The 15,243-nt window shown below is 57.1% G+C and overlaps 5 protein-coding genes across 5 annotated transcripts; 1 reads left to right on the forward strand and 4 right to left on the reverse strand.

Annotated features, from left to right (window-relative positions):
• Window positions 1-20: 20 nt before the first annotated feature.
• On the reverse strand, window positions 21-341 carry W97_08784 (uncharacterized protein; the record flags this gene model as incomplete). The annotated part of the gene is made up of 1 exon (XM_007786651.1): window positions 21-341. A coding segment is annotated over one exon (321 nt), but the record flags the coding sequence as incomplete, so codon positions are not given.
• Window positions 342-2,668: 2,327 nt separating this feature from the next.
• W97_08785 (uncharacterized protein) lies at window positions 2,669-4,544 on the reverse strand (the record flags this gene model as incomplete). Its single annotated transcript, XM_007786652.1, has 5 exons — window positions 2,669-2,715; window positions 2,787-3,152; window positions 3,221-4,020; window positions 4,109-4,339; window positions 4,405-4,544. 5 exons carry the CDS (start codon window positions 4,542-4,544, stop codon window positions 2,669-2,671), a joined length of 1,584 nt encoding a protein of 527 aa, XP_007784842.1.
• Window positions 4,545-5,293: 749 nt separating this feature from the next.
• W97_08786 (uncharacterized protein) lies at window positions 5,294-6,160 on the reverse strand (the record flags this gene model as incomplete). The annotated part of the gene is made up of 1 exon (XM_007786653.1): window positions 5,294-6,160. One exon carries the CDS (start codon window positions 6,158-6,160, stop codon window positions 5,294-5,296), a length of 867 nt encoding a protein of 288 aa, XP_007784843.1.
• Window positions 6,161-6,509: 349 nt separating this feature from the next.
• W97_08787 (uncharacterized protein) lies at window positions 6,510-8,068 on the forward strand (the record flags this gene model as incomplete). The annotated part of the gene is made up of 3 exons (XM_007786654.1): window positions 6,510-6,697; window positions 6,751-7,257; window positions 7,324-8,068. 3 exons carry the CDS (start codon window positions 6,510-6,512, stop codon window positions 8,066-8,068), a joined length of 1,440 nt encoding a protein of 479 aa, XP_007784844.1.
• A 602-nt stretch (window positions 8,069-8,670) lies between these two features.
• W97_08788 (uncharacterized protein) lies at window positions 8,671-14,834 on the reverse strand (the record flags this gene model as incomplete). Its single annotated transcript, XM_007786655.1, has 2 exons — window positions 8,671-14,732; window positions 14,789-14,834. The coding sequence occupies 2 exons, from the start codon at window positions 14,832-14,834 to the stop codon at window positions 8,671-8,673; spliced, it is 6,108 nt and encodes a 2,035-aa protein (XP_007784845.1).
• Window positions 14,835-15,243: the final 409 nt, after the last annotated feature.

Raw genomic sequence — 15,243 nt, forward strand, 5'->3', positions numbered from 1 at the left:
AGGGGCGCCAGGGCCGCGACTGCGGTCATGGGTTTGACGGGTAGGAGCAGCGGGGACAGGTCGTGCAGGGTTGCGAGGGCGCCGTTGGATTTGGGGGCGCTGGCGGTGGTGGAGGTTGCGCAGGTGTAGTTCTGCGTGCCGAGTCCGAGGAGGACGCGCTTGAGAACGAGGCCGGAGGGAGGTGGTGGGAGACTTGAGGGCGGTGGGACGAGGGTGGGCGGGAGGGCCCGTGGGTGGAGTTGGGGGAGAGGGGAGGCGGTTGTTGTGATGGTGAATATGGTGAGGATGGCGAGAAGGAGGGTTTGAAGTGGTGAGATTGTTTTTAGTGTCGTGAGGAACATCGTGGCGGATGTGATGGATGGTCGGATTTGATGGTAATCTGAGAGATGACGATTTCGTCCTTTGACGACTGATCCCTAGGCCCAAATGGAGGGATGATTGTTCCAGGCGTTCCCGAGAAGGATGCGGACGTGGGCAAATATACCAGGTCTAGTTGACTTAGAACGGGTATACTAGGTCCTGGATATGGGAAAGGGAAACGATGAGAGCGGGTAGAGATGTAAGGATATTGGCTAGAATGTATTCCACCAAGCCTGGTCTACCACGCTCCCTTGAGTAATTGAGGACAGCGGTGTCTTCCATACCAGACACGAGCAGAACCTATATACTCTACAAACGAGATCCCTACCTCGACCACACCAGCCTTCTAAAAGGCCTGCATGCGCCGCCATGCGCCTCCCGCATAGACGGAAATCTTACTACGCAGCCGCTCTGCAGCCACAAAAGCGTCGACAGGACGCTACGACTGTGCCTCCCGAGTTAACATCCGGGATCTGGGCAAACTATCGTCGAACAGAGTAAGATTTCCGCAAACCCGGTGGAGGAAGAGGAAGCCTGGAAGCTTGACGGGAACAAATGACCAGTAAGACGCAAGAAGAAGCTCAGAATAGAAACGATCAGTGCAGGGAAGTCCGCATGGGTTACCTTGCGCCGCAGATGAGGAAGCCGGTCGTGCATGGCTTTGTGTAACGACCTTGGGCCGCGGGCGCTTAGAATGTGGATGGGTGGTTGAAGATCAGTATCTCGCGATTTGGAAGTTGAGATGATACGGAGACCCGCCAGGCTTGTTTTCTGCGGCCGCCATACACCCTGCTGCTATTACCGCCTGTTAGAAGAAGGTCACGCCTGAGCTTCATTTGTCCAACTTCCATATTGCAGGCAGAAGGGAAAGTGGGGAAGTACTTGCGAGCACCAGAATCGTGCAGATGTTGAAACATGGGGTGCGGCTCAGAACAAGCCCTGTCTGCGTTTTCGGAGGTTAACCGATCTTGCAGGACTTAATCTCACCGGATGCAGAGATATCTAAAGATAGCAAAATGGCTCATCGAAGCCTAAATGAGCCGTAAACGGCAGATTAGCTCACTTTCCCCAACCTCATCTCATCCGTCCGAGATGGCGGGGCCGGCGAGGAGGCTGTTTGTGTCCTGGGTCGAGCTTTGACATGTCTCCATCTTCTTGCATAAGCTTTCGGCTTGTCGGCTTGACAGTTGGGTAGTTGCAGCTGCATGCGTCTTGCGCGTCCAAGCGTGAATAGCAAACAGGCGAGGTTGGCGCGCAACCGCTGTCAACGGCTGCGCGATTTGAAGGATCGCTACGAGTCCCAGTGAGCCTCGTGTCGTCGTCATCTAGCGAGCGCAATACTGCTGTGCCACCTAGAGTGTAATTGTTGAGGATTGTTCTCCGCATTTTGGCTTTTGCGGTGCATGAGAGATATGCAGGGCAGGTAAGCAGTAAGTCACGAGCAGGCCGCTGTCGACTGTGTGAGTGACTTCGGTTGCATCAAGAAGGACCTGTGTTGTTTGGGGATGATCCCGTTCAGCTACCTTTGGAACGCCTTGTATGCTTGAGGGATCGAAGGGCTCTGAGCAGCTTGGTTTCTCTTGAACCTGGAGCCGTGCTCTGTCCGTCTCAAGCCAGATATCTGCGTCAAGTCGACTTCAATCAGGAACCCCGAACGGTTCCCAGCGAGGTGTATGAAAGAGCTGTGCCGCAACTGCGGCCTTCATCATGCTTGAGATAGGGAAGGAATTCTTATCTCGAGGTCACCTCAGGAATTGGCGTACTCACCATCCGCCACCGCCGGCTTCTGGCACTAATACTCGTACCCTGCAGAGTAACACATCCTCGCTGCGAGATTCTCTCATATACGACACGGCAAGAAGTGGACGCATTTAGAAGAGAGATCTGTCTCAGCTGACGGAATATACGGGAGTAAAGTGTTGGTGGCTTGCCGTGCGCCTTGATCATTACGTCTGACGATGCAAAGGGTAGTAAGCTTTGTATAGCATATACCGAGTACGCGTTTGATCGTGGGCTTGAACGCGCGTCTCCATGGTGGAATCACTGCCGCGCAAAGCAATTGGTGTGTACAGCTGCAACCCCTTTTGTTCAGGTATTGATACAGAACTGAGAGGCATCTGAAAAGAGGCTACGGAAGGGGGAGAGAGGGAAGCGAATGCCGCCCAACCATGTCCCATCCATATGACAGGGTAGTTGTTCTTTCCAACCCCGTCAGAGATGCGAGGGCTCTCGTGGCTTCACTTGCACATTACCAAGCATACAGCGCACCCTACCACCTTCAAGGCAACACAACAACCCAACAGGATTTTTACAGCCTTGACTGGCGTTGCAGATATTGCCTTACCGCAGCAGCAACTATCCCAAACATTAGCCTCCAGACCACAACTTGGATCGACCAGACGGCCATCCGGATCGTGAACACTTACGCAGCATAACCAAACACCACCTCCCCACTGCCCCAATCCCACTCCCCGCCCCCAACTTCAGAAGCCCACCCAACAGACTGAACTTCACATTCCCCTCACGGTCAAAGTTCGGCTTCAACGCACTCATGCTCGCGAACTTCTCCTGTTTCTTCGCCGTGTACGGCGGATAGCGCACCGCCAGCATGCTCTCAATCCAGGATGGCGTGGTCGTGACGGAGCGGCGGTGGGTGAAGGTGTCGAAGGAAGCTTTGCCGCGGTAGGCGCCTTGGCCGGAGTTGCCGACGCCGCCGAAGGCGAGGGTGGGGAGGGAGGCGTGGAAGAAGCCGTCGTTTATTGAGGCGCCGCCGGAGCGGGTTTGAGAGAGTACTGCGAGGGGTGGAGTCAGTCGTTGATAGCTACTCGCCATGAGCGATTGGGGGGATGATGACGCGCACCTTTGTCCGTTTCCGCCTTACTGCCGAACGGGTAGATGCCGAGTGGAGTATCATCGATCTCATTTGCCATCCTGATCGCCTCATCGAGGTCCTTGACCGGCAGCACGGGAATCAGCGGACCAAAACTCTCCTCCTTTACCAGCGAGTCCTCCAAACTCTCGACCTGCACAACCGTCGGCTCGAGAAACAGCGTCTCCTCATCCATGGTCCCCCCTAACAGAATCTTCCCTTGCGACTCATCCAGCATCTTCTTCAACCGCTGAAACTGGCGCTTATTCACAATCCTCCCATAATCCGGACTCTCCCTTGCGCCCCTGGGATAAAACTCCCTGAGCACCTGCTCCATCTCCCTCACCAGCTGCGGCAAGATCTCCCTATCCACGAGTATATAATTCTGACTGACACAAACCTGCCCCGCATTCAGGATCTTCGCCCACAGCAGCCTCTTCGCCGCCAACCTCGGATCCGCGCCCCTCATTACAATCGCCGGATTCTTGCCGCCAAGCTCCAACGTCACGGGTGTCAGCGTCTCGGCCGCCTTCTTCGCGATGATGGTCCCGACGGTTGCGTTGCCCGTGTAGAAGATCTTGTCCCATTTCTGCTCGAGCAGGAGGGTTGTCTCGGGGATGCCGCCTTGGACGCAGGCGTAGGCGGAGGGGTCGAGGGAGGTGCTGATGATGTGGGCTAGGGCGGCGGAGGCGTGAGGCGCGTTTTCAGAGGGCTTGAGGATTGCGGTGCAGCCGGCGGCGATGGCGCCGATGAGGGGGCCGAGGGAGAGCTGGATGGGGAAGTTGTAGGCGCTGAGGGAGGCAGGGCATGTTAGCAACGGTTCGTTCTGTAAATGGCGGATGTGTGGACGTGCTGTAGGGAGGAGAATGGCATAGTTACCCGATGACTAGCACAGTGCCCAGAGGATCCTTGCGTATCCGGGGGCTGAACAGCTTGTTGGCGAGCGGAATGTCGGGCGCGGACTCGTCTTTTACCCATTTCTCGAGGTTGTTGCACATGAACACGATGTCGTTCTCGCACCATCCAACCTCGGTGATGTAGGTCTCGAACTGGGACTTCCCGAGATCCTTCTTGCAGGCATCGAGGATGAGGTCCTCATTGTCTCTAAGTCTGACATCAAGCAAGTGTCAGCGGGCTTTACGAGAATGAGATAGGAGGAAGGAAGCGAGCAGTACCCCCAGTACAGCTTCCGCAGCTGCTTCAATCGGTATTCGACTGGTCGTGTGCGGTGCGCCCGAAAGGTGGTGCGGACCTCATTGACGATGCTTGGGATAGACTCAATTGGAGTAGTGGAGAAAGCGGGGATCTTCTCCATCGTGTAGGTTGTTGACAGCTCAGTGGGAGACGGTTTCTGGTATATAAGCTTAACTTATGTTCACGAAGCTTAAAGGGGCTTCAGAAAGTTGTTCGGTTGATCTCTTTTGCAAAGACTGACGAAGCTCCGAGGTCCGTCTGCTGGCAGCTCGCGCAGCACGTGTCAAGGTGCCCCACTGCACTGCACGGAATCTTACAGTAGACCCTGCCAAGTCGGGGGTTCGTCACCTCCGCCGTGCTCGTTCTCCCGAGTTCTCTTGTTCAGGGGTGACCTCAGCCGGTTGAGGTACCTCGGTAGAAACTCAAGCTATACACTAAGATGCTTTGCGTTGTCTTCGAGTTGCGAGGGTAGATGGGGTTGCACAAATAGCTCGGATGGGATTAAGACGGTAGATGTTGGTTGGAAGGAAAACAGAGTGACGTCTTTACAGATCACTCATGACCTGGTTGTGATTTACAGCTGTGAGACATACAGATGAGTAGTAACAAACATGGCTGATATGCAATGACTGTATGTGGTACACGCCCCAGAGCCAGCGGCATGCCCAACTACACCTACATGATGAGGGGAGTGTGATTGCCTTGCTTTTCCGACCCAGCCCAATATAAAGCGAAAGGACAGCATCCTCGTGCCGCTAACGCGCCATCTGATGCAAACGTGACTCCCAAACGCCCAGCTCCGCGCTAAGATTGACACCATGGGACCTACCGGTCATGTAGGTTGCAACATTTCCCGCCCTTACTCTTCCATCACTCCTCACTCTCCCCATCCCCTTCCTCAGACCCTCCAGCCCTGCCCCACACCCTCGGCTGCTGTACCAATGCACCTCCGCCAACAGCCATCTCCCTATCCCTCCTCATCCCCTCCAGCACAGCGACCAGCCCGCCCTGCCGCAGCCGCTGCAGCACGACCTTCATGCCCTTCTTCGCGTTCGGCTGGCTGCGCTCAGCGCGCCTCAGGCCAATAAGCTCGATGGACCGTTGAATGGACGCCTGGCTCCAGCTGCGCAGGAACCCGACTTTCTCCTCCGGCTCCTCGTCCAGCTCCCTTGCTAGGCCCGGTTCCCCAGGGATCGAGGACCGCGCAGCCCGCCGCTGCTTCCACCGCTCGCCAAGGCGCGAATGCAGCGTCACTGTCGTCGTGACATCACACTTCTCCTCCTCCTCCTCCGGCGCTTGCTTCAGGAAACCGTGCTTGGCCGCCGCGTTCGGCACGTTGCCGAAAACTCCCGTATCCGACTGCGACCGGCGATACAGTTGCCGCTCCACAACACTCAGCACACCCGTCCACTCAAGATTCCGACTCTCCGTCTCCATGGTGCCGGCCTTGACATCCACGACGCTCGTCTCGAGTATGTAGGCCTGGCTGTCGCCATCTTTGCCCGCGCCGAGCAGGCTACGCGGCACGAGTTTGAGGACGGGGGCGGGGAGCTTGGAGCGCTTGAGGTGCAGGCGCGTGGTGGTGAGGGTTTGGGTGGTGGGATCATAGTGGCGGTCGATGGTGTCGGTGGAAAGGACGTGGGTTGCGTGTGGGTTGGGGTAGCGCAGGAAGTAGGCGAGACTGACGGCGGAGAAGGGGTAGCTGTAGGTGTCGGTGCTGGAGTAGAACTTCACCATGCTGGCATTGCTGGGTGGGGGGAGCTGGAATGAAGTAGAGAGAATGGACTAGTTCGGGTTGTAGTGTAGCTTGGAACTTCAAGGGAGAGCATGCAGATGTTGATGGTGTTGATATGGGCGAGAGTTGCAGACTCCGGCGGAGTTTCTTGATGATGCGGTGATGGTTACTCGATGAGGAATGGTGTCACGCGACGGCTCATGCCGCTCTTAGCGCGGGGAGCACCCTTGAGCGTGCCTGACTTGCACGTGACTATCAAATTGCGGGACAGTCATCAAGTACACCACCATGCATAGAACATATTGACATATAAGAGCGGCTCCTGAATAACTTCAGCTCACGGTAGATAACATGGCGGAGAAGCCACCAGCAGGCCCAAATGATCTGGGCGAGCCCGTCTCCGTCGCGGCTCTCTCAATTGCCGACAAAGCCACCGCACCCAATGCCGCAGCAGAGCAGCAAATAGATCCCTGGTCCGTATCTGCCGCAACAGACGAGCACGGCAATATTCTCGCTTTCGACTACGAGGCCATCTCACGGTACCTACTCCTCTCTACCAATATTGTCAATGCCGCTCATATATAAACCCCAGAAAATGGAACACTAAGCTCATCGACAACGCCCTCCTCCAGCGCTTCGAGTCACTAACAGGCCACAAACCGCACCGCTGGCTCCGACGCGGCCTCTTCTTCTCGCACCGCGACCTCGAATCTATCCTCGACGTCTACGAGCGAGGGGAGACCTTCTTCCTCTACACCGGCCGCGGTCCCTCCAGCAGCTCCATGCACATTGGCCACACGATCCCCTTTGAGTTTACCAAGTGGCTGCAGGATGTGTTCGACGTGCCGCTGGTCATCATGCTGACGGACGATGAGAAGTTTCTGTTCAAGGAGGACCTGAAGCTGGAGGAGGTGATCGGGTTCGCGAGGGATAATGCGAAGGATATCATTGCCGTGGGGTTCGACGTCAAAAAGACGTTCATATACTCTGACCTCGAGTTTCTGGGGACGGCGGGAAAGCACATGTTGCTCAACGCCTGGGAGTTCAGCAAAGGCATCACATTCAACCAAGTCCGGGGTGCATTCGGCTTCGACGGAAGGTATAACTCTGCCCCCTTCCCCTCCCCTAAACCCACCCCGAACCCCCAAACCTAACGCACACCCAGCACAAACACCGGCCGCATCTTCTTCCCCAACCTCCAATGCGTCGCCGCCTACGCAACCTCCTACCCCTTCATCTGGGGTGACGACCCACTCTCCCCCGTGCGCTCCAAAAAGACCGCCGCAATCCCCTGCCTGATCCCCTGCGCCATCGACCAAGACCCGTACTTCCGCCTCCTGCGCGACCACACCAAATCCATGTCCCACAAGATCCCGCGGCCGGCGCTAATCCACTCCAAGTTCCTGACCGCGCTGCAGGGCGCCGGGGGCAAGATGTCCGCGAGCAATCCGAACAGCGCGATCTTCATGAACGATAGCGCGAAGGGGATCAAGAACAAAATCAACAAGCACGCCTTTTCCGGCGGACAGGAGACGCTAGAGCTGCATAGAGAGAAGGGCGGGAATCCGGACGTGGATGTCGCGTATCAGTATCTGACCTACTTCTCCGACGACGACGAGAAGCTGGAGCGCCTGGCGAGGGATTATAGGAGCGGGGAGCTGCTGACGGGCGATATGAAGAAGGAGTGTATTACCCTGCTGCAGGAGTATGTAGGGTCGTTCCAAGAGAGGAGGAAAGCGGTCTCGGAGGAGGTGCTCAACGAATTTATGAGACCGAGGAGACTTGAGTGGGGTGGGAATCCGAACCCCAAAAAGCCGCCGCCGAAGGAGGACGGGAAGGCGGGGAAGGAAGGTAAGAAAGAGAAGAAGGAGAAGGCGGAGGGTAAGAAGGAGCAGGCGAAGGGGGAATGACTGGCCGTCGGGAGCTTGTCACATGGCGAGATTCAAAGCTGCGTGCGTGGTGATAGACTAGACACTCTGAATAGAAAGTCTTCCGCAAGTTTGGGCTAGAGCGTCGTTTAGAATCTTCATCACATACCACCCTGCCCGCAAACACAAAAAACCGGTAAACTATTACGGGCCTTGGGTCACTCCAATACGCCCTTGATTAGCGGTAGGGGCAATAACAAGGATTGGCAGAGGCACGTTCAACACAGACGACCACACCTCTGACATGATATCTGTAAAACGAAGATTCGCAAGATATCGCGTTCCCACCAAGCCGAGAATAATTGACATATTGTGAAGAGTTACTACAACTCAAATCGACTCTGCCCCATACAACCAAACACAGGACAGCGCGTGCCAATCCCGCAATCATACACTGTACACCCTCTTGTATCCATATCTGTACAATGTCTTCTATCCCGTCTCTTCCCATTAAGCTATGACGTCTCTCGTTCCACACAATCCGAATAATTTACAGAATGCCGCCCATTGCGCCTTGGCCAGTAAACCTCAAACCTGTTACGCCCACAATCCGATATAACCGAAAGCTTGTCGTGATGTCTGCATCAAACAGCCAGCGCATTCTTCAGTCCACTCCAGAACCCACTCTTCCTCTGTGACTGGGATGGCGATGGCGGCAGCGGCCGCCTCTCACTTCTCTCGCTCTTGTGATGCCGTTCGCTCTCCCGGCGGCTCGTCTTCGGTCTTTCTGCCTCTGCTCTACTCGATCGAGGCCGATCGCTTTCGACGCGTCTAGATCTCGGTCGTTCCTCCGCGCGATGCTTGGTCGAAGTAGGAGCCGGGGGCTGAGGTGGGGCTGCCTCTTGTTCTGGCGCCGCTGCTGGCTCCTCCGGTATAGTTTCGATGGCCGGTTCTGGCTGCGGCACCTGGAACGGTTCTGCCGGTCCAGCGCTAGCCTCTTTGGCCTCTTTTTCCCTTCTGCGCGCTTCTTTGCGAGCGCGGTGCTCAGCCTCCTCCTGCGGACTCCTCGGCTTTTTGTGCCGATGCTCTTCCCTCTCAGTGGATGTAGGAGCACGCTGCTTAATCGTCACCCTCTCCTTCGGCGGCGACAGCGGTTCCGTAATGGATCTCGTGAGCAAGCTCAGCAGCCCCGGCCGTTTTGGGCTGGGATCGCGACGTGCACGATCCGAATAGGTCCTGCCGGATGTCTTGAGGCTTCGCGGTCTCTCCTCGACAGGAGAGGTCGCAGGCGGAGGTATGTCTCTCGTGCGCTCTTCCCTGGCTTTTCCGTTGGTAGGACGTCGCTCACGCTCTCGACGCTCGTGTCTTCTTTTGCGCCTTTCTTCTTCCTCTTGTTCTTCGGCCGCTAGTCTCTTCTCCTCTTCCTCCTTCTGCGCGTCCTCGAGACGGCGCGCTTCCCTACGAGCCTCATGCCGCGCCCTCCGCTCCTCCTCCTTTCTTTTTGCTTCTTCTTCAGCAGCCTGTAGCTTCGCGGCTTCGGCTCGTTTCGCTTCCCGTCTGGCTTCATGTCTCTTCTTCCTCTCCTCGTCCTCGCGTCTTAGGAGTTCCCGCTCTGCAGCATCCGCAGCTAGTTTCGCCTCCTCCGCCTTCCTCGCCTCTCTGCGCCGCCGGCGCTCCCGGTCTTCCTCTTCTGCAGCCGCCCTCGAAATCCTGCGTGAAGTGCTCGGCCGCTCTTTCTCCTTCTCTTTTGCTATCTCTCGCACCTTATCCCTCTCCTTACTATCCTTACTCGCATGGCTATCGCGGCGCGCATGGCTCGGCTTGGCAGCCCCGAATATGGAGAAAGCGCTTGTCTCGGCGGTGTTGGACCGCGGTCTCTGCGTTCGGATCCAGCCTGAATGCTCGTTGCGGGAGGATGACTGCCGTTTGTGGCGTTTCTCTTGGCTCGGTGATGGCGGCGATGCGGGAGAGATAGGAACGGCGGTGTCCTCTGCCGCGGCGGTCTCGTTTGAAGGTGTTTTGGGCGCATCGGGGGGAGGAGCGGCTTCTGGTTCCTGCGCGTCTGGTTGAGGCTCGGCCGCTGGCGCTTCTGCTTCTGGCTGTTCTACTATAGCTGTTGGTTCTTCTGCAGCTGGCTCTTCTGCCGGAGGCTTTTCTGCCGGAGGCTCTTCTACTGGTGGCTCTTCGGCTGCTGTGGTTGGTTCTTCGGCTGGTGGCTCGTCCGCTACTGTTGCTGTCTGATCAGCTGGTGGCTCTTCCGGGGTTGGCTCTTCCGCCGCTGGCTCCTCAGCCTCCGGTTCTCCAGCAGGAGCATCTTCAACAACCACAACCACAACCACCTCAGCAGCAACATCAGCCTCCGGTTCAGCACCCCCAGCTGCAGCTGGTTCTTCCCGAGGCGCTTCTTCCGGGGCAGGCTCAGAAGCTTGCTCACCGGCCTCCTCTGGAGCTGCGGTCTCCGTAGGCGCAGGCTCTGCTGCCGGCTCCTCTGGCTCGGCGGCAGGAACCTCATCCGCTGGATTGTCTTCAGGAGGCGGAGGATCATGCTGTGGCTGAGCATCGCTTGCACCTTCTGGCGCTGGAGCAGCATCCTCAAGAGCAGTAGGTGCTTCGGCCGCTTCCGGCTCTTCCGGGTCCTGATCTGGCGCGCTCGCTTCTGCTTCGTCAGCAGCCTTGGTTTCCTCGGTAGGCTCGGACTTTTCCTCTGGCGCTGGCGCCTCAGCTTGCTCTAGTATTTCCGCAGGAGCCGGATCAGTTGGCTGATCGTCGTTGGCAGACTGCTCGCTCTCGGCGGGGGGACCGGTTTCCTCGGCGGGGGCCTCAGTCTCCTGAGCAGGGGGCGCAGCAGCCTCGTCAGCGGTAGCAGCCTCAGCGGGAGCCGATGCGGCGCCCCCGTCATCATTGTCTGGAGCTTGGTCTGCTTCTAGCTCCGTAGCTGGGGCTGCTTCTTTCGGCTCGGCAGCGTCTTCGGGTGGTGGTGCCTCCTCGGCATCTGGCGCCTGCTCGCTTGTTTCTGGCTGGTCATCGGATTTCTCTTCCTCGGCCTTCTCAGGTTCGTTGTTTTCAGCAGCAGGTAGATCGCCTTCCGCCTTGTCGTCCTGCTCAGCAGCGCCCGCGTTCTTGGCCGCCTCGCCTTCTTCGTTCGCTTTACTGTCGTCTGGTGCGGACGTACTGGTCTCCGTCGGCTCGTCCTGCTTTGCCACGTCACCGTCACTAGGAGCGTTTTCCTCTGCAGCTTCTCCCGTAGCTTCCTCAGACACCGTCGCCCCGGCTACCTCGGCCTCGGCCGCCCGTTTTGCTTCCTCGATAACCTCCTGAGCGACTCTCACGTCTTCGGGTGAAGGCTCCTCAGGGGCCTCAGAAAAGATTTCAGCGGCTTCTTCGGCTGATGGCTGCTCTTCTGGTTGCCCGGTCTCCACCTCAGCCTCTGCTGGGTTGTCCTCAGGCGTCTTCTGAGTGTTTTCGTTATTCTCTGTGGGAGCTTCGGCGGGAGGTTGCTGGGCTTCTGTTTCGGGTGGATCGCTAGCTTTGCTGTCTTCACTGTCTGCTGGAGGCTGCTCTTCGCTTGCTTCGGACTCTTTGTTTGGCTCCGAGTCGTCCTTGTTCTCGGGGGTTGAATCACCGTTGTGGGGTTCGTTGGCAGCATCCTCAGCCTCAGCCTCTTTAGCTTCTTCGTTGTTGGCTGCATCGGGAGATTCCGCGTCGTCGTCTTTCGCCACTTCTTCTGACGGCTGCACAACATCGTCGTCCTCATCTTGACCTTCAGTGACTGGATGTTGTTCGGCCTTCGGAGGCTCATCTAGCTGCTGAGGCTCCTCGGCATCCGGGTGACTGTCCGGCGGCGACGATCCATCTTCTGCATTTTCGTCTGATGTGACTTCTGGTAGGGCTTCAACAATCTCGCTGCCGCCTTCAGCTTGCTCCTGGTCATCCGCAGCTGGCTCTGTCTCGTCCGGAGTCTCCTCGACCTTTTGATCCAACACTGCGTCAGCAGATCCATCCGCAGCTGGTTCCGCAGTATCTTTGCTTGATTCTGCCTCTGGTGTCATGTCTCCGTTCTCGGCTTCGGCTTCGATCTCGACTGGCTTGGGCGCTGCGCTCGGCTTGTCGCCGACAGTTTCGGCATTATCTTCCAACGAAGTGGCGTTGGTGGATTGGTCTTGTTCATCCTCGTCTCCGGATTCCTCACTCTCGCTCTCGGTCTCTTCGTCACTATCTTCGTCGCCTTCGGCAACTGGCGGTTCTTGAATAGGTTCATCTTCCTGCTTCGCGGGAGCAGGTTCCTCCTGAGTGGGTGGCGGCTCGTCGGGTGACTCTGTAGTTTCGGCAACGACAGCGGCTTCTGCTTCTGGGGCCTGGTCATTCTGCTCCTCTGGCGTACTTGAATCACCCTCGTCCTTTGAAGGAGTTGCAGATTCTGCAAGACTTCCCTCGTCCGGTGTCCCCTCATCGACAGCATCGAGTGGAGCCTCTGACTGCTCAGAGGCGGCGGCAGTTTCTTCGCCAGCCAAGTCGCCTGCAGGTTCTGCCGAAGCGCCCTCATATTGAGCACCCTCTCCTGCAGTCTCCACGACCGCTTCCACATCCGGACTCTCTGGGTTGCTGTTATCGGCAGCTAGTTCGGCGACCGCATCGGCACCGTCGCTTTCCGCAGGCGGTTCAGGGCTACTTTCGCTGTTGGCCACGGAAGCTTCCTCATCAGGCGCTTGTGAGGCTGGTTTCTCGGCTTGACTAATAGCAGCCACCTGTTCGGTCATCTCTGCTGCATCTGAGTTTGCCTCGGAGCTGCTCTCAGGGTTCTCTTCAACTGCGGCCTGGGACGCCGGCTCTGGGGTTTGATCGGCGGCGGCCTCAGCGGCGTCCGGTTCCTCTTGAACAGCTGGTTCCTCGACAGGCACCTCTGGCAACGTTTCAGCTTCAGCCTGTTCTGGAGTGTCGCCTTCTGGTGAAGCTTCCGCAGCCTCAGGCTCAGCCGCCCCTTGCTCCTCGGAGTTGTCCGATATTTGGACTTCAGTCGCAGGCTTTTCGACTGTAGGTTCGCTTGAGGGTTCAATGGCTGTTTTGGCAGCATCTTCAGTTTCAGCAACAGCTGCGTCTTCGGTGCTCTCAGCTGCCTTTTCTTCACCGGCAGGTCCTACTGCTTCAGGCTCAGGCGCGTCGGCGACGGGGCTCTTATCTTCTGCCGGGTCTTCCGAGGTTCCGTCCTCTAGCGGAGGCTCTGCAGGGCCGTCTTCTAGGGACGCCTCTGGGTTTCCGCCCTCCTCAACAGGCTTAGGACTGCTGATCTCGGTAATGCCTTTCGAGGAATCTTCTTCTACTGGGACCTCGGCGGGCGGGTTTTCAACAGGCTCTGACTCATCGACTTCCCCTGCCACCTGTTCGGTAGCATCGGCAGCAGTGGTTTCAGGCGCCTTCTCCGCTTCCGGCACATCAACTGCAACAAAATCTTCCACGTCCTTCTCTTCGGCTACTGCTGCAGAGCTTTCCTTGCTCGTATTTCCCTTAACGGCCTTCTTGGCAGCTGCAGCATCTTTCTTCTCCTTCTCCTTCTCTTTCCTGGTCTTCTTGTGCGGCCGAACCATCAAGACCGGAGGCGCTTTAGCCTTGACCTCCTTCTCCCTTGCCTTAGCCTCCTGCCTCGCCTTCTCCTCCGCAGCTTTCTTAGCCGCAGCCAACTCCTTCTCCTTCTTTTTCGCAGCTTTGCTTTTGGCAGCGCCACCTTTCTTGGGACTGGTTGGCCGGCTGGGTTTCGGGTCTTGAAGGTCGGTTGGGAAGTGCACTGATTTCTCGCTTCCGCCGGGTGAGCTGGGCGGTTCTGGAGCTGGGGGCGGGACAATGACGATTTGGTCGTCATTGACGCCTGGTGGTGGTGGTGGAACGTCGATGATCACTACCATATCATCGTCGCCTGCTGGGCCTAGATCGACGACTATGACTTCTGCCGCAGGTTCGGCGTCAGCGGCAATAGGTTCAGCAGGTTCAGCTGAAGCTGGTGACGACTCATGCGGTGAAGGTGGAGGCACGGGTACGTCTTCTTGAACCACTTCAACATTCGCGGAATCCTGCTGCTCTTTAGGTGCGTCGTCCGGAGGCGGTTCAGAATCTAGGCTATCAGCGACTGGAGGGGAGTTGGTGTCGTCACTAGTTATTACTAGAGCTGGAGCATCGCCATCAGGGTTTGGATCCTCGCTGGCGGAGCTCTGTTCGGTTTCTTCATTGATTGAGATGCCGCCTTGGTCTTGATCGACAACGATGACAGAGACATCAGCAGCAACTGGGACGTCCGGCTGGATAGGGTCGAGACCGAAGTCATTAGCCTTCTTGTCTTCCGCCGGCTCTTCGACCTTCTCCGAGTCTGTCGGCGTTGTATCTTGCTCATCACCCTGCTCAGGGGATGCTTCTGCGGTTCCTTGAGTATCGTCGCCGGTCGCGATATTTTCCTCCGGCGCAGTCTCGGTCGGAGCAGAGGGTTCTGGCGCAGCGCTTTGCTCCAACGGTGCCTCTTCCGAAGTAATGAGAGCCAGCGGTGCATCCGGTTCTACCGCAGCCTCTGGCGGGGGCGGTGGGGCCGACTCAACCTCGTCTTCTACGTCTTTGGACGGGTCTGGTTCGTGTGCTTGAGGTTCTTGCTCTGGGCTACTTTCTTTAATAGTCTCTTCGGCTTCGGCTGTTGGTCCGTCCACCGTCGCATGAGTGCTTTCTACATCTGATAAGGTCAGTTAGTCAAGCGGATTATGACCACGCCTGGCAGAAGGCACCTACCATCTTCATCTTCCGTGTCCTCTTCTTCACTGCTTGAATCGATCATCTGAACACCTGGATGATGAAACACTGGCTGAGGTAATGCTAGCAACCGCCTTGGTCTGTTCCTTTGCTGTGACGCGCCTGACGGTGAAGAAGGCTGTAATTGACGCCATTGTTGGGAGGGTGATAGATCGTATTTTTCATACTGCTGTACTCTCTGGTGCATCGGTACTTGTCCGTCCGCTCGCGGCCAGGCCGTGGCCGATTTCGAGGCCGATTTGGCGTACGGATCCAGCCAAGGTGAGACCTGGACCTGCACGTATCGCTGCGTCGCGATTCTGGGATCCATTTTGCGTGTCCGCTTCCCGACGGCGATGTTTCTACATTGTAGGATATTCTACACACCCCATACTAAGATCTTGCCATTGCTGCAAAAACGAGAATGATGGGAGATGTGAAGTTATGAGGAAGAT

Source organism: Coniosporium apollinis (genome assembly GCF_000281105.1).
Source record: "Coniosporium apollinis CBS 100218 chromosome Unknown supercont1.64, whole genome shotgun sequence".
Lineage (NCBI taxonomy): Eukaryota > Fungi > Ascomycota > Dothideomycetes > Coniosporium > Coniosporium apollinis.